This window comes from Octodon degus, unplaced genomic scaffold, assembly GCF_000260255.1.
Source record: "Octodon degus isolate 3935 unplaced genomic scaffold, OctDeg1.0 scaffold00101, whole genome shotgun sequence".
Lineage (NCBI taxonomy): Eukaryota > Metazoa > Chordata > Mammalia > Rodentia > Octodontidae > Octodon > Octodon degus.
The window spans coordinates 9,256,342-9,281,708 of NW_004524677.1; the positions used below are offsets into that span (position 1 = coordinate 9,256,342).

The 25,367-nt window shown below is 44.0% G+C and overlaps 1 protein-coding gene across 2 annotated transcripts in view; it reads left to right on the forward strand.

Moving 5' to 3' along the window:
* Nucleotides 1-25,367, forward strand: part of Pdgfc (platelet derived growth factor C) — a 195,058-nt gene that overhangs the window by 165,164 nt on the left and 4,527 nt on the right. The window contains exons 4-5 of one of the 2 annotated variants that reach the window (XM_023723629.1): nucleotides 14,744-14,948; nucleotides 20,408-20,628. In XM_023723629.1, coding sequence (XP_023579397.1) covers nucleotides 14,744-14,948; nucleotides 20,408-20,628 — 426 coding nt within the window. The remainder of the gene's footprint in view (nucleotides 1-14,743; nucleotides 14,949-20,407; nucleotides 20,629-25,367) is intronic. The other variant, XM_023723630.1, reaches the window with a different exon arrangement.

Below are 25,367 nucleotides of genomic sequence, written 5' to 3' on the forward strand. Positions count from 1 at the left end.
GACTTATTTGCAAGCATGACTGCAGTTGATCTCAGTAGCTTTAGGTCGGATTCTGTCTTGCTCAGTATTGTATTTTCACTTCAAAGCAGACTGAGCACATGGCGAGTACTGGAGGTGTTCACGTGAATGAGTGAGTGGCACACACTCCACTGGTGGACAGAGACACTCGTGGGGCAGCCAACGGCTCACGGTCCTGAAGTGGCACTGGGTGGAGAAATGGCAGCCTTTCACTGCCTTGTGAAAACTTGTTTGTGTTTGTTCTTCCAGTGTGGGTCTCCCTGCTTAGCCCAGGCTAGTCTGGAGCTCAGGGCAGGCCTCTCGCTCTGTCTCCGCCTCCTCCCTCAGCTGAGTTTTCAGCTGTGCACCACTGTGCCTGGATGTCTTGTGAAAATTCCTCTAGCTCAGAGCAAGGGAGCAGCGTCCCTGCCCCAGTGTGAATACTGACCCTAGAAGATCTTGGGGGCTTGCCTGGAAAGCTTTGGCACCTTCAAGATGCAAAATTAGTGCGGATTGATGATGTAAAGCTGAAGAATGAGACAGGAACCAAATCCATGCCGGACAAAACAGCACAAAGTGGCTTCGGCAGGAAGTCTGCTCAGAGTGACCAGGTCTCAGCGTGACGCTGCAGTCGTGGTGCTTGGGTGTGTCTCATGCCTTTCAAATTAGACAGTGCCTTCCTAGGCGCTAGCGTTTAGCAGGCTACTATGGTCAATAAAATCTCAATAAATAACAGGTAAATGCCTGTGTTCACATCATCAAACTAATATATTTTCATTTAGGAAATGTGGGATGGATAGAATTTGCAGTCAATTCAGCAGCAGATCCGAGTGGCCAACGCAGAGGAGAAAGTTCACTGTGTATTGCTAATGTTTCAATATTTTTATTCTATTCAGGTGTATACAATTTTGAAACTGTAAGTAGCCTTATTTTTTCATGTTTCCTATCTGACTCACAGTTCTTTTTTCTGAACATGAAATGACTTTCTAATTTGTGCATAAAAATCTTTCAAAGGCTCTTATTTCCTGAGATTGCACCATCCTTTTTTTTTTTTTTTTAAAAAAATGTATTTGGTACAGGGTCTGCAGGGTCTCTTTGCGTAGATCAGACTCGTAGGGATCCACCTGTGTGCAGCCTCCCAAGTGCTGGGATTACAGTCATGAGCCACCATGCCCTTTCTCAATCGCCTCTCAGCGCGCCCTGGGGGTGGGGCCTGCATGGCACCCTGAGGACTGAACCCCAGCTGCTGTGCTCCGCCTAAGCAGGCTCTTTAGTCCTCTGAGCTGTCTGGCTGGCCCAATTACTCCATCCTTAGCAAACATTGTTTTTAAATTTTCTTTCCTGAATTAATCCAAACATTTTCCACAGTCCATTTTACTCATCCTACCCTTTTCTTCTGGAACTATTTTTCCAATTGTACAGCTTTCCTTACTGTTAATAGTGCATGCTGGCCTCCGATATGTTTGTTAATATCATTTCTTTTAAGTTTCCAAGCAACTCAGTAAGTAGATTGCTATAAATTATCATCTTTGACTTCTACCACTTAGACATAGAGAAAGGGCTAATAGAGAAAGTAAGTGATTTGGCAGTAATTGCAACAACAATTAGTACCTGACAGAGCAGGGTCTGTGTGCAGGTCTGCTGACGGGAAGTCGTACATCCCTGCCACGGTCCTGTGCTGCGTCACAAGCATCCTTTCCAGCTTTTAGTGGTGCCCATAAACTCCACTTCTGCATTCTATGCTCTGTCTGCTACTATGTCAAGGTTTTGTTGGCAATTTCTCAAGTGACCTAATTTTCAGTTTTACAGCAGCTTTCACAGTGCTGGGAGGTGTGTGTGTGTATGTGTGTGTGTTTGTGTGTGTGCTTGTGCTCACGTGCATGCACGTGTATTTGTGTGTGTGCTCAGGCACATAATTACATACATGCGCATCATAGTTTTCTGCTTGGTATTCAGAAATAGTTTGTTGCCATAACCAGCCTTTGAATGTGCTTCCCATTGATGATCTTGGTCAACTTGAGTCTTTGGTCTCTTGAAAATTTTATGTAAACTGTTTTAAAAATTGAATATGGAGTCCTCATCTGGTTTTGCAATCAGAGTGACGCTGGCTTCCAGGAAGGAGTTTGGAAATACTCCTTCTCTTTCAGTTTCATTAAAGAGTTTGAATAGTATTGGAAGAAAAAGTACCACCATCTAGAATAAATGAGGAACGTAAAAAGTGAGACTGCTGCCACGGTAAACACCAAACCAGTGACTAGGCACTTCTCAAAAGTACAAACGACCAGTAGCTATCTAGAAACATGTCGATCATTGCTGGCACCAAGAAATGTAAATTAAACAACACTAAAATTCTATCTTATCAGGAAAGAATACTTAGTATCAAGGAATCAAATAATAACAAATGCTGTTAAAGCTACAAGGGAAAAGGAAGCTGCTTATTTTGTTTGTGGGCTGTGAGTGCATACAACCAGTGTGGAAACTAATTAAACCAGTATGGAAATTATTCAAAACACTAACACCAGGAATTCTGCTCAGTGCAGCTATATACTGTCTAAGTGTCTTCCCCTAAAAAGTTAAAGACATCGTGTTACAGGACTGCAGGCAATCCCTTGTTTATAGCAGTGTAACTTATAACTTACTAGAGCTAGATCTTGGGATTGGCTCCTATTGCCCATCAGCAGCCCACACATGAATAAAGAAAATGTATTCTTTCTTCACAGTTGAGTATTATTTTGTTACACAGAAGAAGAACTTGGAGTCATTTGTGGGAAAACGACTCTTCTTGAACTCATGTCAAGTGAAATATTGAAATGCACAAGTTTAAATATGTTAGGATTGCTCTCATATTAAAAAACCCAAAATATAAATAAAGAGCAAAATAAAAGGTCAGTAACAGGAAGCAGGGAGAGAGGTGGCTTGCGAGTGGTGAGGACACCGGGGGACGCAGGGCCAGGGAGGGAGGAGGGGAGCGCAGGTAGGCCTGAAGACGCGCGTGCGCTTGCGCCACCTCCTGCGCTGAGGGCAGCCAGCGTGTGTGTCGCAAAGGCGCCCTGGTGGCGCAGCGTGGAGCTCGCAGAGGACGCGTCTTAGGCCTCGAGGACTGTGTGCGTCATTGATAGTAAACGGACAAAACTTTGCTTTTTCGGAAAGCTGCTTAAAACTCTTAGGTTTTTCTTCTTGTGTTCTATATTTAACTGAAGAGAAAAATCCAGGCTGATTAAGGCAGGAAATAAATGCTTTGAGCCTGTAGCCTCAGGGCAACTCAACTCTTAAAGTTCACTGAGAAACTGTTTTGCCCAGTTGATGCAGGATTATACCGTGCTCTGACTGTCAGAGAAAGAGGTCAGACAGTGTCAACAGGGACATAATTCTGTAGATCCCAAGCACAGAGCCAAGCACTTTCTGGGGGGTGGACAGCAAAGGCACAAGCTGGCTCTGCAGCGGATCTATACATCAAAAACAGTTTTCGGGTTTAATATGCTACCACATATTAATTTCCATAGTGATGTGAATAAAATCACCAGAAGCCAGCCAGGCAGTGACTGAACAAGTGGGTGAATTGGTGGGGCAATGTGTGGCAGCCATCATTTCTGAAAACGCTTCATCAAACGTAACATTATTCCATGGACATTGGTATTACCAGGCTCACACTCTCTTCTTTAAAGCTAGGATTTCTCTGAACACATGCTTTTTACAGAAATCTTAATGTCTCTGAACTTGAGTCTTCAAACTAAAACCTTTTTGAGGTTGACTAGGAGATGGTTAAAGTTGGTGTTGCAATTTCAGCATTTTTCACATTGAATAAGGAGTAACTGTTTAAGGGCCAGCCAGATAGCTCAGCAGATTAAAGCACCTGCATAGGCAGACACAGGGACTGGGGTTCTATCCCGGGCATGTCAGGCTGGCCCCACCCCGGGGCATGCTGAGACAGTAATTAAGACTGGATGTGGTGGCTCATGCCTGTAATCCCAGCTCTTGGGAGGCTGAAAACAGGAGGATCGCTGAGTCCATTCTGTGTAGTGAGACCCTGTGGACCTTCAACTAAATATATAAAAGAAAGAAGAAACTGTTTGAATTCACTGGGAAGACACTCAGTCCAATACACAACTTACATGAATTGTTGGGCCTTGTTTCTGATAGAGAAATTCAAGGCTTTATTTATAGGAAACTTTTTGTACCAGTTTGTCTGTAAGCATCTGCAAAATAGAATGTTATAGAGTCACTTTTAATCTCTGAGTCAATTTTGTAAAGGGCCCTGGCAAGAACATTCTAGAAGTTTGGCCTTGTTAGCAGTCCTGCCCTCTCTCAGCGCTTCCCTTCAGCGCTGGCCTTGCTGGGCTCTTCTCTTTGCTCCCTGCACCTGCCCTGGGCCTCTTTTACCTCCTTGTCTGTGAAACACTGCTGTGACTCCACATGAGCAGACCTTTGCTTTGCGATGAAACACTCTGGATGCTGCTGGACAGTGAATGCACAGCTTCTGTCTCTCCCCTTCATGCTGTCTCCTGCCATGACCTTGCTCTCGTTCAATCTCTGCATTCCTGTCTCTGTCCCTCTCTCTGAAGATAATTGTACCTGTGGCTCCACAGGGAGAGCACGATGTCCCACAAGCACCACAGGCGCTGCACCTCCTCTCTCCTCACCCCCCGTGGCACTTGGGTTAGCTTGGGATGCCTGCCTTCTACTGCTTTCTTCCTTTTCCCCTTTATCCTTCTCCCCTCTCTTGCCCTCTTCCTTTGCTTTGTCTTGTTCCACTTCCCCTCCTTACCTTCCTCTTGGTTCAGTCTTCTCAGCATACAGATTTGCTGTCTCGCATTCTCAAGCCCCCGCTCCACACACACACGCTTCTTGACCTGCATTGCCATCTGGCTGGAAGGGGTGTTCTTTGCTGGCCTTCCACCTGCCACGAAGGGCACTTTGTGCTTGATCTCTCCAGCTGCACTCCTCTCATTCTTTCCTGAACTCACACATGCCTCGCCTCCCTCTGCCATCCTGCCCAGATCCCTCTTGCGAAGGCGTCCCCTGACCAGATGCTATTCAGTCCTTCCAGGAATCCTCTGTTCTCTTACCAGAGCCACTGCAGTTGGCCTACAGAGCTGATTCCTCACTTCTCCCACCAGTCAGGGTCAGGGTTAGGGTAGTAAAGATGATTCTTCTACACTGTGTTCTTATTCTAAGGCACATTCTAAGTTTCACTATTACATTCTATTACAGGGGGCCAGGGAGATGGCTCAGCAGCATGAGTACCTTCCTGGCAAGTGCAAGTTCCTGAGCAGGCTCCCTAGTAAAAAACAAACAAAAAAATTCTATCCCAAGCAGTTCTCTGTATTCAGGGCTGTGGAAGTGCTTGCAGTTGCCCCATCAATATTTCACCACTCCTGTACTCCGAGTGACCCTGCCTAAACTTGGTCCTGCTCTTGTCTTGTTGATTTCTGTTCTGCTGCACAGGATACTGTCCCTAGCAACCCATTCTTTCCAGCTATAAATGTAACTGTCATGCACACCCCCCACCCCTCCCTGTCCCACCACCCCACAACTCCTAGTGGCTCTGTCACGTTGACACTTTCTCTTCACTTCTGTTTTCCTCAGTCATGGTGATCAGACAGTCAGCCTATGACACATACTGCTTTCAGCATTGCATTCATGTTTGCCTGCCAGACATTAAAAACCACAGAGATGAAAAATTACCCAGAAGACATAAGATTGAACCTCTGCCTGTGAAAAGCTTGCAGGAAGTGGGAGAAAGATGTGGCCCTTTTCATGTGGCTATAGAAAACAGGAACAGAGTGACATCAGGTAAGATAGATATCTCAGTTGTTGAAAGAGCCTCCTTAGACAAGCTTAGGCAAGGTGCAGGGATGCTGGTTCGATCCCTGGTACAATATGTTGTGCCAGCTGGCCACAAAAGAAGGAGGAAGGAGGAGGAGGAACAGGAAGAAAGAAGAAGAAAAGGAAGAAGAAAAGAAAGGGGAGGAGGAGACACTTCATTTAGCACAGAGAGAAGAGTTCTTTGGTGTCCACTGCTGCAGGAGCAGCTGAGTACCAAGCACCTCCATCACGCCGGGAGAAATCTGCCCACTGGCACAGGCAGCAGTGGGAGAAGAGCTCAGATCCTTGGATCCATGGCCTGGCTTGTTGAGGACTCGCAGCACAGTCTTAGCCTAGAGCAAAAGGGTGGGCGGGGAAGTGGAAAGTCAGAGGCGACCTTTAGCATGTTCGCCTTCCCTATGTTCTCCATTCCAGCCCACATAGTGGCCTCCCGAGGCCCGAAGACCTCGTTTTATGTCTCAGGCTCACCCCCACCACCAGTGGCCCCCTCAGGCAGTGCAGAGGCAGAAATCTTCTCACCCTGCACCCAGAGCTCTTTTACTCCCAGCTCAGGGCCTTGCAAATACCTGATATGCAACTGCCCCAGTGTCAACGCACATAGCCAGGGCCGCCGCCTTCTCATGAGCTCTAGTGGAACAGACACCCCTTCTCCGTACCATGATAAATCTCAGACAACATTGCAGTGAGGTTTGGTGTCATGTCTGACCGTGGGTCTATAGATGTTTATCCGTAAAGCACCTATTTCTGCGGTGGGCTACACTAGAACATTCCAGAGATGTCCCGAAAGCTGGCTGAGCATCACACCGAGTGCATACTGTACTTTAGGAGAAATACGGGCAATACTTGTCCTCGGGGGTTACATTCTGAGGTGCATTTACTTCAAGCTTGGCAGTGAACATGTGCTTTTTTATTTAATGATTTGTATTATCTTTCACTTGAACTTTCTTACAATTAACCATTTCTTGATTACTATCAGATAGCAAAAGTTCACACGGTACCCTACTGTCATACACTTGGAGCTGATAGATGTGTCTTTTCAAATTTTTAGGAATCTATCACTTTTTGTTTTGTTTTCTTTTTGATTCAGAGGAATAATTTTTCAAAGCTTTGTAGAAAAAGTTCTTGATTTTAGCCCCTCACAAGTGCCAGTGGAAAAATTCTCTTGGGATTCTATGATATAGTCCATGAACTTCTAGCTAACAGTATAAATTACTACTTATAACACAATTTTACCTAAAAATTGCAGAAAAGTGGGTGTGGCACTGCCTTTCTGGCTGGCAGCCTGGTCTTTGCATGACAAAGGATTGACTTCTGTGGAGCCCTCTGGCCCTGCAGCACAGATGCTGGGGTGGCATTCCTTCATCCTGTCCTGCACAAGCTGGAGGTGGGGAGCACTTGGTCTAACAATGTCTTAATTTGTAAGGCTAGGCAGATCCGCGCCATTCTCGGGTTGCTTCGTCCATCAACTTAGGAAGAAGCTGTGCTCAGGAAAATGAGAACTAGTCTCACTGCAGAGAACACTTTAGGCAAAACTTTGCGTGTCTTTTCCCGTATACAGGTCCAGGCAGAATCCTGCTGCTCCTCAGGATTGAAACCATGAAACTCCTAGCCTTTGAAGGTCAGCCTCAGGTTCCCTGAATTTATTGTGCTTAGGTCCTCAACAATGCACCGTGCTGGCGTCCTGTCCTAGACTGTCACGTTGATTAATTGCACAGATACATCAAGTTTGCTGCAAGTGCTGCACTCCTCTAATAAGATCCTGGCCACAGGAAGACATGATGTGAGCGCCATCAGCCACCCTTCCTGGCATTTCTCACTTAGAGTCATAATCCCCATTACCCACGTGGTATTAAAACATCTGTTCTTCCCTAGGAATGCAAGCATTTGCTTTTCTTTGCTGGCTTAAAAATAATTCAAAAACATATCCCAGATAGCTTTTTGGATGAATTCAGATAAGAACAAGGGGAAGACAGAGAAGCATGTTCCAATGAATTGTTCCGGTGCATTCTTGTGTCTTTCCAGACTCTCCTGTCCATCCTTCCTGCCAGACAGTTTGTCTGCATGTCTGTCTGGTTCCACCTCTGTGAAAAACAAACCTCATGTGAGTGAGGCTTGACACACCCTGAAGGGGTGACCCAAGGTGCACAGGGTGCGGACGGACTGGACCCTGGGTGCGCTACTCCAGCTCTTCTTTCTCTTCTTTGGTCACAGCATCTTGCTGCATCGCCTGAGCTGAATTTGAACCTCTGGGCACCAGGAATTCTCTTGCGTCAGGCCTCCAAGTGCTTGTAGCTGGGGCCTCAGCCCAGGGCCACCATGCCTGGGCTTTGCATGCTTTTTTTTTTTTTTCTCCTGCAACACCTGATTATTTTTAACCACAGCAATAAAACCTAATCTGCATTCCTTAGCCTCTGTTAGGTCTGAATGAAGTGAAAACCTTATCAGTTTGAAGTATGCAATGTGCGGCTGACTGAAAGAGCTGAACCATAAATCTTTGCAGGCGGAAAGGTTTTGCACCAGTTGCTATGCTACGCAAGGTAAACACTGGTATTTATTTGTCCACCGCTTCTCGGCCTTTGGCTAAGATCAAGTGCATATTTATTTGTCCAAAGGAGGTTCATTGTAAACCTTGTAATTTTAAAATTGCACTCAACCACAAAAACTTCTAATAAAATGACAAGCTCTGTTTTTTTGAAACCAGTAACTATTTATTGTGAAGTTAAAGCGGTTCAGATTGTACTGTTCCACAGATAGGAAGTCAGCTTTTCTCTTTCTGAACAAAAAAGGAAAAGACAGTAATAAATGCATGAGATTCTCAAGGCAGCTGTAAGACAGTGCCAAACAGTGAAACACTGATTTTCAGAAGTCATGTTGGCAGAGGCGCTAGGGACCGTTGACTCCACGGCCAGACGTCTTGCTGCCGTGGCCTCCAGACGTGGCTTCGGTGCACGCGGCTGTTGCTCCATCTGACCTCAGGCTGCCGGTGACTGTTCAGCAATAAAAGTGGAGATATATTTGTTTTGTAGTATTCTTCTATAACGTGTTCGCTTTTTAGGACATGAACTCACCCAAATTTGCAGGACACTTATTTGGTTATTTACGTGACTCATAACAGAAAAATTTCAGTTTGCCTTTGTTTTGTCCAGAGAAGAGTCTCTTGCAGGACCTAGAGTACTTGGTTATGAAGGGATGCGCTGCAGAGGGCCAGGGCTGCACTGTTTTCTTCACAGCACCCTCCTCGCGGGTTTCTGAGTGGATGCCCATTAATTGACCTGAGGACTGCAATTAATCACCAACCTTTGTGTGCGTCCACAGCAGATCCTGTGGTGGGGAGCTGACGCTAGTGCATTTTAGTGTTCGAGGCTGCCCTAGCGACTTCACAGACCGGCTAGCTTAAAGGAAGTTTATTTCTCTCAGTGTTAGATGCTGACAGTTGAAGACCAAGTCGCAGCAGGTTTGGTTTCTTCCGGAGCCCCCTTCCCTGTGCAGCGGCTTCCTGTTCCCTCCCTGTGTCTGCGGCGCCTTCTGTGTGCCAGGCCTGTACCCAGATTTCTTCTTTGTACCAGGACAAAGAAGTAGCTGCTGTGCAAAGCTGAATGCTCCACACCCAGCGGTACCTTCCTATGCTCACTGACGACATAAGGCTACAGGGAAGACTCAGAAGGGAAAACAGAAACCTAGAGCTTCGCCTTGCTATGGATTCCAGTAGTACTCACTGCAAGTGACTGCAGACCCTGCATCTGAAGTGATGTAGGGTGTGTAAATGCAGACGCCAGGGAGACCGGAAGTGCGTAAACGGAGACGCCCGAGCAGACCGGAAGTGTGTAAATGGAGACTCCGGAGGAGACCGGAAGTGCGTAAATGGAGACGCCAGAGGAGACCGGAAGTGCGTAGATGGAGACGCCAGAGACCGGAAGTGCGTAAATGGAGACGCCAGAGGAGACCAGAAGGGAAGTGCGTAAATGGAGACGCCAGAGGAGACCAGAAGGGAAGTGCGTAAATGGAGATGTCAGAGGAGACAAGAAGTAGCTTAGCCTGGCTGGACTGCTCTGTAGAGGCTGGCAATGAGGCAGTGTCTGCCCAGGCTCTCTTCCTGCCCAACCTGCGCAGCTCCTGGCTCCTCGACCCTCAAGCAGGCAGGGACAGCAAGACTTACCCCGCCTGCTAGTGGCTCTGCACAGAGCACCCAGATATTCTCTTCCTGTCACTGTCCATGGTGGGAGACCAAGGATGGTGAGTTAGAACAGCTTTTCACTTGTGTCTGTTTCTACAAGCATAAAAAACACAAAATACAGAACAAGAAAATCCAATTTAAACCAAGGCATCAAATATAAATACTTCCCAACTACTTTAACAGTCCAATACTTTAAGTATCAAGATACTGTTAGAATTTTCCCCATCCTACCTACAGGGGGAAAAGCCACTAGCTTGTACTGAACATGGCATTTTGTAACACGAAAATAACAATGTGGAGGACATTTCTTCTTGCTCTTCCATTGTTCCCTGTGTGGCCCCTCAAATGTGTATGACTAATCTAGAAAAACAGAACTGCGAGTGTGAACCGCTTGTCTGTTCCTGTCCAAGGCTGGGGCAGCACTTCTGAGAAGGGTCTTCACAGAAGCACAGCGGCTTCTCCTCAATCTGCTCTGTCCAGGAGTTTATGTTTTGAGTCCACAGACAGTGTGTTAATTCTCTTCCCAATTTTCCCTTCAGTGGGGAATGGGAGGAGAAAGGAGAAGAGTAGGGAGGGAGAATTCTATGTGGAGAACTGGAGTATTTTTATTTTTTGAGTTTGGCTAAATTAAAATATTTAGCAGCTTGACAGTTTTCCACCCCAACCAGTCCATGCCTACAGGAGCAAGGGATAGGCTGCCTCGCTCCCAACCTTTGTCCCAGGTAAGGAAATGATATATCCTGACATCAGTGAGGGCTGAGTGGGCACAAGTGTGTGCTCAGTGCTGCAGTGTCATTTTGTGTCACTTTCTTTATATTAATACCTTAGTCTTTACCTCAATAATAGTTGGTCTAGGTTGTCATTTTTGATTGTTTCAGAAAGAGTTCTCTATTCAGGCAGTTTGCAGTGGCCTTGGGAGCCAGGGCATGCATGGCATTCTTGGGTCCCAGTCTAATTGAAAATGGCCCAACCAGCCATGTTCTGTCATACCCACAAGGTACACTAGAACTGTGACACTTCAGAAAGTCATGCCTCACGTGTGACTTTTCTAACAACCATTTACTTTCTTGAGTGCAAGAAAGTATTGTAAAGCTTTCAGTAGCTTTCCTATCACCATAATCATAAGTGATGCCCAGAGATGCCTTGCTTTCCTGTGACACACAGGTCCAAGGACCTGATCCTGAGCTAGATCGCGCAGCCTGAGCTCTGCTCTATGATGAGTCTGCCGTGGCACCCAAGAGTGCCAGCGTTACAGGTGTGTGCCACTGGGTCTGGCTTCCATTATTCTTTAAGGGTTGCTGGCCTTTTAAATTTTATTTACAAAGATATATGCACTTTGTCTTGTTTTAGTTTAATTCTTATGTATTTATCTATCTATCTATCTATCTATCTATTTATTTATTTATTTATTTATTTGGTTCGGGGTCTCACTACACAGCTCAGACTCATACTGATCCTCCTGTTTCAGCCTCCCCAGCTCTGGGATTATAGGCACGTGCACCACCATGCCCAGTTCTGGTGGCCAGCATGATGAACCATGGCATGCGGTACCTGGGATGGAACCCAGGGCCTTGTGCTTGCCAAGCAGGCACTTAGACCACTGAGCTATCTCCCCAGCCCTTCTTTTTCTTAAATTTGTTGTAAAAAAAAAAAAATTCATACCAACTTTCTCACATTATAAAACTCATGAGCCAGTTTGGTTAAATAAAAAATGCAAACCTTTATTAAACCTTGTTTATTTATATCTGTTATATCAATCATCATATATTTTGTGCCAAAGCAATTTTATGTTTCATAGTCAGCCCAATTACAAAGTAAATAAAAACATACTAGATTTAGTTTCTACTTTTCAAAAACTTAGCAATCTAGTCGTAGAACAAAACATTGTAACATAACTAGAATAGTTCTTGGTCTTAATATTGTTACCAGGTCCTCCACAATATGAAATTAAGCCTTCAAAATAAAAATGAGGGGAGGCCTGCCACCCCACAGCTGCTGCCTGCAGTTCTCCTGAGTCTGCTCTCTGACAGCATGCCCGTGCCCAGGTGGACGCTGCTGGTGAAACCAGTGGCCCTGCCACACTTATTGTAGGCAGGCTCCACCCTTCAGCTTACAGGGAGCCTCCTGCTGCTCAGACCAGAGGCCGTGGGCAGTGCAGAGAGGGGCTCCAATGGTGGACACAACACCAGGTACAGGATAGCAGCAGTCCTGCCTCTGTGTGTGGACTGCCTCGTGGGCCTGCTGGGCTTTTTGAAGGCCATTAGAAAGGATGAAGTCTTCTATCGGCCCACAGGTGTGGGACTTGTGCTGGGTGCAGGGCAGCATCTAGCAATGGTGAAGTCACAGCCTCAGGTGAAAATGTGTGGCAGTGAGCAAAGAGGTCAGGCTGCCTTGGAAGGAAGATGCCTAGTGCGGGGAGGAGAGGATGAGACGGGAAGGTGAGCCCAGGTCAGATCTGGGACCCTCGATGGCCCTGAGCAAGTTGGGGGCTGCTCTTCCTCATCCCCTGGATGGTCACATGATTGGTACTGTCATGTCTTAGGTAGATTAAACTAGTGATAGAGCTCAGAAGGAAGGGGAGAAGTGTGACAACCAGGGGACAAGGCTAGAAGCTGCCAAATCCAGGACGTTGTCTTTAATGTCTAGCTCAGTATCCAAAGAACGACAATGAGAAGGAACAGCTGCAGAGACAGTCCTTGCTGATGAAAAATTGTATTCAATCTGACTTCTAAAAGGAATCCATAGTTACTATAGAAAACATTGAAAATATGAAAAACAAAATCACATGCTGTGGTTTAAAGAGTAGATAAGTAGTCTTCATGGAAAACTGTGGGTCTTTTTATTTTGTTTCTGCTCACGCTTACTAGAATTGTGCTATGTTGAAATGTATCATAGTTTTATTAAACTATAGTTAGTACTAATCATTACATAGTTGTTGAATTTCACCAAGTTTAACCAATAAAAATATCTGAAGATACAATTTTTAAAGCTGGCACACTATGTCACTTTTTGAATAGCATAGTAAATTATTACACTTCTGTAAGTTTAATTTCTAGGACACGTGGTGGTGCGTGCCTGCAATCCTATCGTGCAGGAGGCTGAGTCAGGAGGACTGCTATGAGTTCAGGGCCATTTGGAGCTACATAGTGAGACCCAGTCTCAAAACAGTACTAACTAACTAAATTAATAAATTTGATTTCTAGCTAGAATTTTATTATAAACACTGCTATAAATGAACATCAGTGAACAAAAATGTTTTATTTTAAGCTTTTCTATGTTTTCTTTTGCCTATTCCAATTTCAGTTCTCATATGCAACTCTCTACACATTGATAATTGGAACAGTGTGGTCCCTGGTGAGCTTTAAAAGACCCTGCTTTTGCAGAAATTGTTTGAAGCCTGCCACTGGACCAGCCAGATAGCTCAGCAGATTAAAGTGCCTTCTTAGGGAGACTCAGGGACCAATGTTCCATCCCCAGTATGCTGAGACTCCCCCTCCCCCACCGCTGCCCCCAAGGCACACTGAGACGGCTATTGAGACTGGGCATGGTGGGGCCTATAATCCCAGCGCTTGGGAAGCTGAAAACTGGAGGATCACTAGGAGTCCGATCTATGTAGTGAGACCCTGTAGGCCCTGTACTCACTGAATACATTAAAAATAAATAAATAAACAAACAAACAAACTTAAAGCCTGCCACTTAGTGTTATATGCTTTACTGCATGCCCCATACACGGGCAGGTAGGTTGCTTCCAGTGATCTCTGTTTCAAACAAGGCTGCGGCGATTGTCGGTGTGAATGCTGCCACAGGCACAGAGGAGGGGCTGTGGACCCAAGCTGAGCACCAGCCACGGGCGTGTGAACCTCGAACCTCAGCACGCACCGGTTCTGCAGGCCGGAGCGGTGCCCCTGCTTCCCTCCTGCAGCCCAACCCAGCAACATGGTGTTGCTCTTCCTCACCTTCCCTAGGGAAAGTGATGGCTCCTCTTGTGAATGTGAAGTAGAACAGATGCACATGATGTGCCCAACTTTATTATTCCTTGTTTCCGTGCTTTCTATCTGTGAAGCTGCGCTTGTACCTTAGCATGATTTCAAGCTTCCTGTCTCAGAGTTTGCTTGGTCACTTGTGAAGTGACCCTTTCCTGTTCAGTGTGCTCTGCTGCTCTTGTCGTTGTCATATCTGTAATTTGGCAAAGGATTTTCCCACTCTGTCTCAATTGTATTAAATCTTTTGAGTGAAAAATGTGGACAAATTTGTCATTTTGGTCATGGATGACTTAGGGTCGTCTATATTAACTAAAGGCTTTTTCACCAGTGTCAGAAACACATCTCCTCTAATTTAATTCTTACGAGTTATTTCATTTTAATATTTTAAGTCATTTCACACTGACTTTTATAACTTCCAAGCTATTACCCAGATTGGGGAATATTAAGAAAAATATATAGATAAAAGAAAAATTGCAAAAACTATATTTCATTTTTCATTGTACATCCGTAACTGAATAGTGGAAACAGTTTTCAGTAAGCAGAACATATCTGCATCCACAGTGCAGAAAGAAGAATGGAAATTAAGAGTTTCATTTGGCTTTGCAGAAAATCCATCAGAATTCACCGATGTGAAATATCGGCACAGTGATTCCTCCTCACTGCGTTGAGTCGCAGCCTTCTGGCCACAGGCATTGTTGGATTCTTTCAGAAGGTCAGCACTGTCACTTTGAAAGGCGCTGACGATGTGTTTTCCATCCGGCAGGTCACAGAGGCTGTGAGTCCGTCGGTGTTGCCCCCTTCAGCCTTGCCGCTGGACCTGCTAAATAATGCTGTCACGGCCTTCAGCACTCTGGAAGACCTCATTCGGTACCTGGAGCCGGAGAGGTGGCAGCTGGACCTGGAAGACCTATACAGGCCTTCCTGGCAACTCCTTGGCAAGGCTTTTGTTTTTGGAAGAAAATCCAAAGGTAAGCGCCTTCTTCGGACAGAGCCAGTGTTTCAAGATCTCCTGCCACAGCTCCTAAAGGGGAGAATTTAAAATTCTTCAATGACAGATGTATGTAAAGCATCCATTTTCTTAACACCTCAACATGTGTGTGTGTGTGTGTGTGTGTGTGTGTGTGTGTGTGTGTGTGTGTGTGAAAGTACAACAGAGGCAAAAGCTGTCACTTAATACAGCTCAGAGGGTTTGGTAATTTAAGAGATACTTCAGAAAATTGAAGTCATTCTTTTACCTCCTGACATGCCATCTGAAATGCGTGTGTTTTATTACATTTCATAAGAACCATTGCTTTCTCCAGTCTACCATTGGAGCATGTTGATTTATAGATTCAAGGGTAATCATGATAGCCAAGAAATGAGATTTGGAACTAGAGAGAAGGAAAGCTTTAGAAGTCACTATTGCCTTGTCCCCCAAGGGTCACAGTTAGATTCCTTTACACTTCCTAGACCTAGAAAGTTCTCAATGTGGAGCACAGTAAGGGAGGACAAAGGAATAAAGTTAATTGCCCCAAAATAGGACTATAGCAAAAGAACCACAAACTAAAGGAAACCCACAGGGTGGTGGTTTTTCTTCATATAAATTTGCTTCTGGAATTACCACTTTGGACCAAACAGCTTGCCTACCTCCTTTTAATAGTGAAAGTACTGGTGACTCCACCTAATTCCACATGCTTGAGAAATTGCAAGTAATGTTAACTGAGTTTTCAATAAGGTTGGCCAGATTTTCTAGTGAATTTTAAAATGCCACGCATTCCTATTAGACACAAGTGGAAAGGTGATAGAAAAGCTGGATGGCCCCAAAAATGCATTTCAGTCTGTGAGAACCTTGAAAGGCACGCAGGGTCATTCTGCAGAAGGTAATGCCAGGCTGGAGAACATGCGGAAAGAACAATGTTTAGTTAATTGGATCCATTCACGAGGGCAGATGGCACCAGGCTTGTTCTAAATCTTGTCAGAAAGAAATCTGATCCTGCCTTTTCCAGCACAGATTTACAGCCCTCCGGCTCCCCAGCTTTCTTCTCAGCGGGTCATGTTCAGACTTGCACCCCTCTGGTATTTTGCCCTGCCTGCAGACCTGGCTTCCTTTCAGCAATACTCAAAGTGTAAGTTCAAGTGCGCGGGCAGCCAGTCCCGTCCAGATGCTGAGCGCTGTTACACGTTCCTAAGACTTGCTCTTGATGAATAGCTTACCTACAAGCCTTCCCTTCCCTCCTGCTCCTGGACAGAGTGGACCAAGGAGAAGGTCTACACGAGAAGCTGAGACACCGGGAATAGTGCCCTTGTTAGCAAGTGTGAGATCGATTAGCGTGTGCTTGTTGAGGAGCCAGGAGCGAGCAAAACGCTGCTGTGCTCAGATCTACTTTTTTGACAGCCGACTTCTGGATTCTAGCCTAAAATCCTACCTTCTAGCCACATCTTTGTGCCTAAATCTCACTGCCTGTTTCTCAAAGATTTGCTGTTTCTCAAAGATTTGGCCTGAGGCTAGGGTGCATTTAAAAGCATTGAGAGCTGAACCAGATCTTTCAAATATTCATTTAACACTTTCCAAGTGGAAGGCCTTTGCAGTATGCCAAAACTATTAAATTTTAAGCATACAGTAAGTGTGAGAACAGCAGTGTATATTTTTGGAGCTTTCCATAAACTAAGATGCAGGTGTGGTGTAACATCTATATAGACAGAACCAACCCCCTCTTGAGAATCCTTGTACAAAGGAACAGGAGTGAAACTTTTAAAGGCTTCTAATTAGACATTGGAACAGATTTCCCCCAGAATAAACATATCACCCTCTTACCACATTCATCTTAGGAAGACCACCCTCGGACTGTATTACAGTAATGCAATCTCCTTGGATTGAGTATCTTAAAAGAATGAAAGACTAACAAAGTAAAATGTGGCCGTAATGTTTATGTCAGTATTATCTTACTCAGTACAACTTACAGAACTAGTGAAATTTGTACACGACACCATGGTTTAGATTAGGTGGTCACATTTTTTTCTTTGGCATGACAAACGAATGCACACCTTGTCTGAGGCAGCAATTGTAGAAAGGATAAAAAGAGCCCAGTGGCTGCGCTCCCTATTACCTCCAACTTGTAAAAGGAAACTTCTTTACTATTAAAGTTAAGCGGACATAAATATGTCTTGGAACACAATCATGCTTTTCCTGTTTTCTTTCTTTTGTTGTCTACAAGTTCTGCACAATGTCTGGAGAATTAATGATACAATATTTTGCACACAGTACTTACTTTAACAAGGCTTGCATGAACCTCCATCCTTAGGAGCAAGAAGTAGAAATTGTGAAGGTGATACGCTAGCTTAAGCTCCTCCGTTATCGCTTCAGCCCGACATGGTCTGCATTAATTCGTCTCTGCTGCTCTGCCTTCTGGTTCGTCCTCTGGCCTAGAGTTTTTATTACGTGCTTGTTCTGCAGGAACGAAGAAAAATGATATTTTCTAAGTCAAGCTTAACTAGCACTTTAAAAAGGGCTTTTGACTTTTGTGTCAAGCCTGATAAATGAGTGGAAGCTAAGTTGAAAGTGTGTTGGAATTTTCACATTGTGGCAGGTATCATAACTTACCTCACTCGGAAAGCTGTCTACGCTTTTGTTGTGGTTAAGTAAACATTTAAAGAGAACATGCAGTTTCATTTTCTAGTTTCATGAAATAGAGCATCAAAAACTGTTTGGGGAAGGGGAATTCCTTGTGAAAGCTAGGGGCTCCGGTCCCCTCTAGAGTGGCGCTGGGAACCGGGCAGCCAGTGGCTCGCTCCGCAGAGCGTTCCTGTTGCCCCCTCTCTGCCCAGGCAAAGAAGACATAGAGTCGCATAAGATCACCTACGTCTTCAGCAATCAAAGTGGAGCCTACACATACACTGGGAGTGCAGCAGATAAGATCCGGAAAAGCGTGTGAGATCATGTAACCTAATGATCTCATTAATTTTATTTCATTTTATTTATGTATTTATTTTTGTGGAACCGGGGATTGAACTCAGACCCTTGTGCTTGCCAGGCAAGTGCTTATTAATTTTGTTACTGATGATTTCTTTTTCAGGGTCCTTGAAGAATGAACTCATTTCCATCTAAATATTTCAAAGTTCTACAGGGTCATTTTCAGAAAATACTTTTTTCTTTGAAAATCTATATTCAAATGAAAACCTTTTCTGTTGAACCAGAAAAATAATTTTCAGCTGCAAATGTTGAATTGAGCCACTGAATTAGTCTGCCTTGGTATATTCCCAATAATTGATTTAGGTTTTCTTCAGTCATACAGTTAACATGTTTGTAATTCACAATTGTGGATGTATAATTTTATATATTGCTTAGAAACAGTAAAATTGACACTTTGATGATCAAACCTTGATCATATTTATTACAATGCCAAGAACACAAGCACATGGCTTTTAATATCATGATATCTTAAGATTATTTAAAATGTATAATATTTGAAATTAGGTTTACCTGGTGGTTATTATTATTTGAAAATATCATAATCAGAAGATATTCTTTTGGTTTGGTTTTTTTTTTTTTTGTGGAACTGGGGATTGAACTCAGGACCCTGTGCTTGCCAGGCAAGCACTTATTCTACTGAGCTATCTCCTTAGCCCCAGAAAATATTCTTTCAATTCATGCTTTGAATGTTTCTCATATTAGGGTAAAGGTATTTAACCATATTTATTATAGTTTAGATGATAACCTTCATTAAAAACAAAACTTCTTAGAAAAGGAAAGAACCTTTTATTTATGTATTAGCTTTTTCATATAAGGGAAACATTTTATTACAAGTCCAGAAGCCATTGGAAAAGCACACCAAGAAATGTAGTAGGAATTTATGACCTTTGAAATTTAAACTGAGTAGGTTTCTCTTGTTCCCCAGCTAAAAGATGAGAGAGATATTTTATATTCAAAAGTTAATATATATATATATATATATATATATATATATATGATAAAAAGTAATAGCGATAGAGAAAAGTCACTATGTTCTGAGTGTATTTCCACTCTGGGTTTTCAGCTTCACTGCAGCATGGTGTGACAGGTCATTTTGCAGCTTTTCCTTCTTTGGATCTGCTAATTCTTTATTGTTTCTATGACCATAATCCATTTTACATGAAAATAAAGACATCAATTGATGAATTAATTAATTTCCAGGATGGGAAAATTTATGAAGAGAGATGGTAGTGCAGTGTTCACCTACATGTACAGGGCAGTCTTGGGACGGCACGGCTGGTGAGCGGAGTGTTGTGCAGTAGAGAGGCCAAAATGATCTGCGGCTCACTGGGGTCTGGTTCGGGGGCTCCGTCGGCATGCTGAGGGGTGCTGAGCTGTGCACGTCCTTTTGGTAAATTGTGCACTATGCCAAATTTCATTCCATATAGTTGTTATGTAATAACAAAAGAACCCTGAAGAATGTATGTAATATGAATCTCTTAAAATTTTTGAATAATTGTGTAATGTGGTATTTCTAAAGGAAGACAAAACTGTAAAGCAGAAATTAAAATTACATTAGAGGTGTTTATTCTGCTATATTAACTACTACTCATGTGTCAAATCATAGTAAACATGGCATGTTATTTTGAGACAGTTTTCCTGAGACAGAGAGTATCCTTTTGTAGTTAAAAACAATGACTCTTTGAGGATTTACCGTAACCACCTGATGAAAGGATATTTTGTGTGTTTGGCCTTGACAAGTAGGTATTTTAGAAAGTAAAGCACAAAATAGTTCAATAACTTGCTAAATACATGGAGACAGTGGTTACAAATTAGAGATCTCCTCCTCTTTTAGCAGGGGAGGGTAGAAACTAAAAGTATCTACTTAGTCTAAATTTCAAAAAGCACACACACCTAATACCCTTGGAGCTGTGCTTTCTGACAGCCTTTGCTGTCGCAGTGAAGCATACTTCGCTGCTTAGCGTGGGCATGCAGCTGTCTTCTTCATCCCCTTCCTGTACTTTCTGTTTCTTCCTGACATACAGACTAGAGAAGCTTTTCTTGCCTGGCTTCAGGGAATTGTTCAGGAATGCTGCACTCCCATTACCCTTTTAAAAATTACATTTGTTTTTTACTCAAAGCATTCATCGTTTTACATGGTAGACTTCTCTCCAATGCCCTCCTTGTCTACTTTTTTTTACCAAGGTTAAAAGGTGTAGACCTTTCTTTCCTCTATGAAGTTTGCTATTTATGGCTCTCAGCTATCTCGTTGGCTCTGTCTGTCATTTTCCACAATGGCATGTCTTTATCGGTCACCAAGTCATAATGCAGCTTTGTGTACCGTGAAATGCAGTGTCCAGTTTGTGAACTGTCTAGCTTTACAACCTAGTTAAAATAAGAAAGGGATATTGTTAGGGCTACTACTCATGAAACAGTTGGATTTCTTTACGAAAAGTACTGCATGAGCGTCCATGTTTCCTCGCTTCTCTCCCTGCCCAGCAGTGGTGGATCTGAACCTTCTCAAGGAGGAGGTGAAGCTGTACAGCTGCACACCGCGGAACTTCTCGGTGTCCATCAGGGAAGAGCTGAAGAGAACCGACACCATTTTCTGGCCAGGCTGTCTCCTGGTCAAACGCTGTGGGGGGAACTGCGCCTGCTGTCTCCACGGCTGCAGCGAATGTCAGTGCGTCCCAAGCAAAGTCACAAAGAAGTACCACGAGGTAGGTGTCACATTCCCTTCCCTTCCTTTGGGGACTGCATACTCCGGAGCCTGAAGTGGGTGTATTTGTAGAAAAGAGATGCAGTGTCCATGGGAGGAGGGGCCTAAATATTTATATTGTTTTTTTTTTTTTTTTTTTTTTTTTTGGCGGAACCGGGGATTGAACTCAGGCCCTTGCGCTCGCCAGGGAAGCCCTTATTCCACTGAGCCATCTCCCTGGCCCCAATATTGTTTATTTTTAAAAGCTAGGATCTTCAGTTTAAAACTCCAAAGATTAGACTGGGTGTGGTGGTGTGTACCTGTAATGCCAGCTCTTGGGAGGCTGTAAACAGGAGAATCACTACAAGTCTGATCTAGTAGTGAGACCCTGAACACCCTGTAGACCCTTCCCTAAAATATAAAAAAATACAAAAGTTAAATTTTTTGTTATATAGGTCTTGCTTTATCTTGGTCTTAACCATCCAACAGAAAAGTATAAACATGAGTATAAAAAGTAAAGCCATATTAATAAACTGAGCTGTAAAAGGCTCAAGTGAACAACTTCTGACACTGCCAGTCTTGCGGATAAACCTGTACTATTATAGACCGCTGGACTATATTGGATTACTCTGCTGAATTCACGCACCTACAATACATGAATGGCAATGGAATACACATCTCTGACAAAAATAAACAAAAAAGGGGATATAAATGGACCATTTTGTAGTGGGAAAAAATATATATATGTACCTGTGTATACAAAATAGCATAAATATGCATCTATTTTCTCTCAGTTCAATGAGAAGAAGTTTTAAACTAATAGTATCTATACAAGATATCATGTCTGCATCTTGTACTAGGAATAACTACTATAAAGACAACAATATGCAATGTATTAATTATTGTACCTGTACTACTAACCTGTTTTGAAACTATCTCATTGCTACTTCTTTCTCAATAAAATTATTAAAATATATAAGTAACAAATAAACAAATAAATAACACCCCAGAGATTAAAGATTAAAAGGCTTATTCTCTGGTAGCTTATCGTGGCTGGTCAGTGAAGCTATTACTACTGATACAAAAAAGAAAATGTGTATTTCTGCGAAGTCAGTGAAAGTTTTCAACTTTTAGAACTATGAAGGGAAAATGTTTTAAAGACAAGCTTAGAGATAAGTCATTGGCTATTTTGGAAAGGGAGAGCTTTGGAATTTATTTTTATATTTGGACCCCAATGGCACATGAGTCCCATGAGAACAGAGACACATTTACACTAAATTTACATAAACCCCAAGAAAACAAGGCACACATTTACACTACTCTTTGGGTGACTTATGTTACAGCAAATAACATGCTAAGTATTTTAGAAGTTTTTTTTGTTTTTTTCACCTTTTTACTCCCTTATTCTCTGGAATTAAGGAAAATACAGTATGGAATCCTAGTGCTTCTTACTTTTAAGCCTTGGGAACTGTCGGCCTCGTACACTCGGAATCCCAGGAACGCCAACCATCCCTAGCTACGTGGCGCATCCTCAGCCAGGGCCCTGCAGCCCGCACGCACCAGCCAAGTGCCTTTCTGACCAGTCACCTCTAACTTCTGTGAACCACCTCACACCAAGCCCATGTCTGCCCTTCTTCTTACTTCATCTCAGTATGTCTCTGCCATTTTAAATTTTTGCTTCGAATAAAAAAAGCAGAATAAACATCTACTTAAGAAAGATACTGACGAATCCCACAGGTGCCATTTATACACGTAGAGAGATTTACACGTGCAGTCTCATGAGCTGCGCCTCCTGGGATACGGAATCCAGGCCTTCCGCGGCGCTGCGTCAGTACCTAAGAAAATAGCACATAGAAGCCCCTAATTCTGGAAGACAGGGACCTGACTTCCCGCGAGAGGTGCCATTCACGTGTGACTTCCCTCAGCGTCCTCAGCCTTTGTGACATCAGTGGGAAGCAGGATCTCTTGCGCTCCCCTCCCTGGGTCATTCAGAACCACAACTGGATGGCAGTGTTGGAAGGCCGCGCCCAAAGCTAGTCATCTATGGCTTCGAGAAGATTGTTTCCTGGCATTGCCTGTGCTCAGCTTCCACGGCTACATCACGAGCTTTTAAAGATCCCCGTTTTAGGAGCCAGGTCTGGCCCCCATTACATGAAGAAGCCGGTCCAGGCTGGTGCAGCAGGGCCTCGGTGGCGAGCTCGGAGCCCCAGGCAGAGTCAGGGATGGGCAGCCTCCTGGCCACTCCCCAGTCTAGGAATTACGTCAGTACCAACAATAGCTGCTGCAGTATAGCCGAAATCAAAGAACTTTTTAAAACTATTTTTATTCTTTGAAAATTAAAAATAAATGTAAATTAAAATTAAAATGCTGCAAAGCTAGAGCAGATGTTAGAATTGCCCAGTGTCACAGTAAAAGATGTGATCAGAACACGGATTAATTTGGAAGGATCTTTTCCCACGTAAAATCATTTAAATTTTAAAGTATTAAAGTAGGTGCTTATTATCTTGGATTAGGGAACTTAGAAGATAGAGTATGAATAATTTTTATTTTTTAACACCTTGGAATCTGTAAACATTGCACACTTAAACATTTCATTTTATTTTTTCCAAGTGTTAAGATTTGATGTGCGAAGTTTCTCATTCTACAGAATTAGAAATGCTGCTCCAACTTCATCGCGATGGTGAGCAGGAGTAGCCAGCTCACCTGTACAGGTATTCGTGCCACAGCCAGGAGCTCACAAAAATGAAACAATGCTCACAATTTGGGGGCCAAAGTCCTTGTGCTTGGTGGCAGGTTACCAAGAGGGACTGGGTGGAGGGGGCGAGTGCGGGTGGGTGTCGTGGGTTTTCTGTCCCATCGAACTTTTAAAAAACAATAATAAAAAAATAAGCCGAGCTACCCACTCAGTAAGCACCTTGGCCAGCACTGCTGAGCTGCGATTTTACCGCTTATTTGATCTCTGTCCTCTTCCTCACCACCATCTCTTTCCTCACCCCCTCTCACCTTTGGGCCTTCTCGCTCCTCTCAGTCCCTCCGCACCCTCTGCACCCTCCTCGACCAGTCACCTCTAACTTCTGTGCTCCTCTTCCTGCTCCTCTTCTGCTCCTCCTCTCTGCAGTCTCTGCGGCCAGTGTGCTCATGGCTTCTGGCCGTGCTGCCACGGCCACTCAGCTGGCCCAGCGGGGCCGGAGCCAAGGACACGCTCTGTCGTCCCTCAGGTTGGAGACCTCCTTCCAGCTGAACAGATCTGGCTGTGCTGGAGTCCTGACTTGCTTAAAGCCTCCAAGGCGCTGGCAACTTTCCGGTGATGTTCACTTCCGTCGCATGTGTGGGCCTTGGAAGCTCCACGCGTCCCTGCTCGAGCAGGTGAAAGGCCCACCGCGCACCCGGGCGCGCCCACGGGCGTGCACACATGCAGGGGATTTGCTCCCTTCTATGTTGATGTCCATACAACAGCTATCGTTGCTAGTTTCTCACAACTATTTCTTAATGCAGAACTGCAAAGAAATGTAATTACAAAATCATCTAGTCCACTTGTAACAAAAAGCATTTTTATTCTTTCTTTCCTTTTTTTTTTTCTTTTTTTGTACCAGTGATCCAACTCAGGATCTTGCGCTTGCCAGGCAGGTGCTCGTGCAGCTGAGCTATCTTCCCGGGGCCTGTATTTTCAGTAAATATAATGTCCCGATATTTCGGGAGTCCTCGATTGTGCTGTGGTAGTGTTTTAGTACACTGATCTTATGAAGGAAGTGCTATTTGTTGACATAGTTGAGAATTTCAAAGGCCTAAATTGTTTTCATTCCTGTACGTTGCAGTTCAAGTCGAGTATCACTAGTAAATAAACAAAATTGTTTTCATCATAAATTAAAATTATTCAAAATGATTAAATAATTCAACACCACTAATGTAGATCCGCGGAATTAGTTCATTCAGAGACAAGTCTGTATGTTGGGCTTTCATTTTTCATTAGTTTTCCCAGTTTACTAACTGAATGTTTCCTCCCCTTTGTGGGAAGAGCAGGAGCACAGACAGAATTCAGAAGGGGCCCCTTCATCTGTTTTATTGCTTTGCCAGCTTCCATAAACCTGAGGGTTGTATTAGCCACTGTTCTCTCGTTGCTGGGACAAATACCTGATGCTCAAAATGAGGGAAGGAAACGTTTATTTAGCTCACAGTTCCTGCAGGTTTCAAGACACTGGAGGAGAGACCGGGGCGCTGCCGTGTCCAGGATGACCCTCTCCACCTCTCAGACAGCACAGGTTGGCCAGCTTAACAGTTCGTGGCTCTCTGGCCCCGCCCTGGCCCCGCCCTGGTCCACTGGCCCCGCCTTCTGACCACACCCCATCCTCAGGCCCCGCCCTGATCCTCTGGCCCCGCCCCTGGCCCCACCTTCTGACCGCACCCCCATCCTCAGGCCCCGCCCTGGTCCTCTGGCCCCGCCCTTCAAGCCACCCGCTGCCCCTCCCAGCTGTGTGTGCCCCAAGACCTACATGAGGTTTTAGGGAGCCAACTAGACACAAACTATAAGGAGACTTGAATAACTGTGAAAATTAAAAGTCTCATCCAATATGTTACCAAGCTATAACATAATATTATTACATAAAGTTATTTGTAAGATTCATATTGCTTTTGTATCAATGGCTGGATCCCTTTGTTAGAGACATTTTAGTCAGCAAAATACATTTCCTCAATCATTTCTCTACCTCCTAAGTAGTTTTTGAGAAAGAGAATCCGGCACTTTGTGTGTAAGCTTGTGTGTCT